The sequence below is a fragment of the Myotis lucifugus genome, unplaced genomic scaffold (genome assembly GCF_000147115.1).
Source record: "Myotis lucifugus unplaced genomic scaffold, Myoluc2.0 scaffold_505, whole genome shotgun sequence".
Classification (NCBI taxonomy): domain Eukaryota; kingdom Metazoa; phylum Chordata; class Mammalia; order Chiroptera; family Vespertilionidae; genus Myotis; species Myotis lucifugus.
Window position 1 is genome coordinate 577,261 of NW_005871553.1, and position 2,494 is coordinate 579,754.

General features: G+C 58.1%; 1 protein-coding gene across 1 annotated transcript in view; it reads right to left on the reverse strand.

The window, feature by feature from the left end:
* LOC102425298 (synaptotagmin-like protein 3) overlaps nucleotides 1-2,494 on the reverse strand; it is a 29,529-nt gene that overhangs the window by 13,748 nt on the left and 13,287 nt on the right. Inside the window, exon 2 of the mRNA XM_006103767.3 lies at nucleotides 86-207. Coding sequence (XP_006103829.1) covers nucleotides 86-184 — 99 coding nt within the window. The 5' untranslated portion in view covers nucleotides 185-207. The remainder of the gene's footprint in view (nucleotides 1-85; nucleotides 208-2,494) is intronic.

Sequence of the window (2,494 nt, forward strand, 5' to 3'; positions counted from 1 at the left end):
CCCCTCAGAGGCGCCTATGCTTATGTCTACAGACTGCTCAGTGCTTTGTTATAAGAGAAAAAGGGTCCCTGGAGGAAGGGAGTACCCTGGTGGTGGCGTTGATGGCAGTGTCACTCTGGCTGCGCCGCTCCGTCCTGGCGCCCGGCCTGGGGCCCGTGCTGAGGAGCTGCTTGTCCGAGGTCATGTCGTTCTGGGACTTGGAGAGTTCTAGAAAACAAGACACAGGAGGTGACCGGCAGGCACGCAGACCCGAGGAGCCCTCCGAGGGGACTCTCAACCACACAGGAGGGGAGAGCCCGCGGCGCCAGGAGAGCGGGTTAATGGAGGGGCAGGGGTGGCGTGTGCCCAGCACCCAGCTCCGGGCCGTGGGGGCAGGGGGAGCTCAGACAAACGGGGATCTCCAGGCACGGCGTGCTGGCTCGGGCCAGAGGACGGGAGCCCTAAGAGGCGACCGCCTGACCCCCCTCTGTGGGCCGAGGGCCGTCAGGGCGGGAGTTACAGGACGGTCTTCCGACCCAGGTGGCTCTGCCTCCGGCCACACGCCAGGTGTCGGACTGTCCAAACATGCAGACGGCACCCAGCCGACAGCAGTGTTTTAGGGGGTCCTCCCCAAGACTTTATAACCAGCTACACGTGAGTCCTTTTTGAAGAAAGGCGTCCTTGTCACTATTTCAATAAGCAAAACCGGAAAAGATGGCTTTACATGTAGGTTTGCAAGGTAACCGTGGTCTGTGTGGGAGAAGGATGAGTCACAGCCGGGAGAGGACACCTCAAACGAGCCCCCTCCCCCCGAACCCCTGCTCCTCCCCAGATCCCGGCCGCTCTCAAAGGACGACCTGGAGGCTGTCTTTAGAGCAGCGGCCCATTATGGTTCGTGTCACCTCAAATGTCCATTGGGCCACATTTAAAAAAGAAAAAGGTACCCTAGCCGGTTTGGCTCAGTGGATATGGACTGAAGGGGCCCAGGTTCGATTCCGGTCAAGTGCACATGCTGGGGTTGGGGGGTTGTGGGCTCGGTCCCCAGTGGGGGGACTTGCAGGAGGCAGCCAATCAATGATTCTCTCTCATCATTGATGTTTCTATCTCTCTCTCCCTCTCCCTTCCTCTCTGAAATCAATAAATATATATCTTTAAAAAACAAAGGAAAATAATTTAATACTATAATATATCCACACATTGCTCACATATATAACTGATATTAAACTTACTAATGAAATTATAAACTAAGTTTTGAATACTAAGTTTCCAGAATCCCGTGTGTGTTTACTCTTAATTCAGGCACCACATTTCGCGAGCCACCTGTGGCCGCGGCTGCGGCTACCGCACTGGACAGCACAGCCCACGACCCCTCTGGTCTTCTGACCCCTCCCGAGGGCGCCCTGTGCGTCCTTATTCCTGGCTATTTACTGGGGTCCCGCACACACTGCCCGAGGCCCGTCTCTTTTCTCTGGAGCAGCGATGTCTCATGACACACATAACCAATTACTAAAATTCTGCGCTACACCAAAACATATACATTTTTGGCCGATCTGACAAATAAGCTATAATTTTGATCCAGTCACACTGGATGGCTATAGTTGTGTTGGCTGTTGTCATTATTCTTGATTTGACAATCTAAGGGGAACAAGGTCAGTGCCCCTGACTGGAGTCAGGTTGCGATCTTTGTTACGGGCACACGGGGGACAATCGCCGTGTTAGCGGGTACCCCACACGCCCCCAGCCCGGAGCCCACCTTCCCACCAGGTGTGTGGAGCCTGTTCACTCTGAGAGCAACGCCATCCACACGGCTCTCGAGTCGGCCATCCGGGCACTCCGGGGCATCTTTCTATGCCGGCAGCTGGAAAGGTCCCGGCTCCCACCGGCCCCCACAGTTAGTGGCACATGAACGCCTCATGCGGCCAGACCCCGGCCTGGGTTCACGGGGTGTGAGGGGCTGGGAGATGTCCCCGAGCCGTGCATTTGGCACTCACCCCAAAACCCGTTCCTTCCTCTGGCCTATTTATGTTCACAGACAGGGGGCAGGCGAGGGGGGTTGTGAGGGGGGACCGTGTGTGGGATGGGGCCCTTCTGAAGCAAGTCAGGTTCTACAGGCTTCTGATGGCGTGCAAAGGAGAGGAACAGGAGCCCAGGCGGTCCTGAGCGAGAAGCCTGCGTCCCCCTCCCCCTCCGGCTCCAGAGCTGGCTGAGGTCCCCAGAAGGGCAGTGACCATAGAGCAGGCGGAGTGACTCATTTCTTCCTGCCGGTGGGGCGGGCGTCACTGGGCAGCAGCAGTCGCCAGAGGCTGTCATTCTGGAGCTGCAACTTCAGGCCACCACCTCCCCCCCCCCAACCCCTCCCCCAGGCCCCTGCGCCACCAGGACGGGCTGCCCTCTCTAGACACTTCTGTAGGAAGCAGGCAGCCAAGAGGTTAGAGAAAGGTGCCGGCCACATAGCCCAAAGTGGGAGACCCCCCTTGGCCCCCAGGTGCTCCCTGGCCACCCCCCCCCCCCCCCC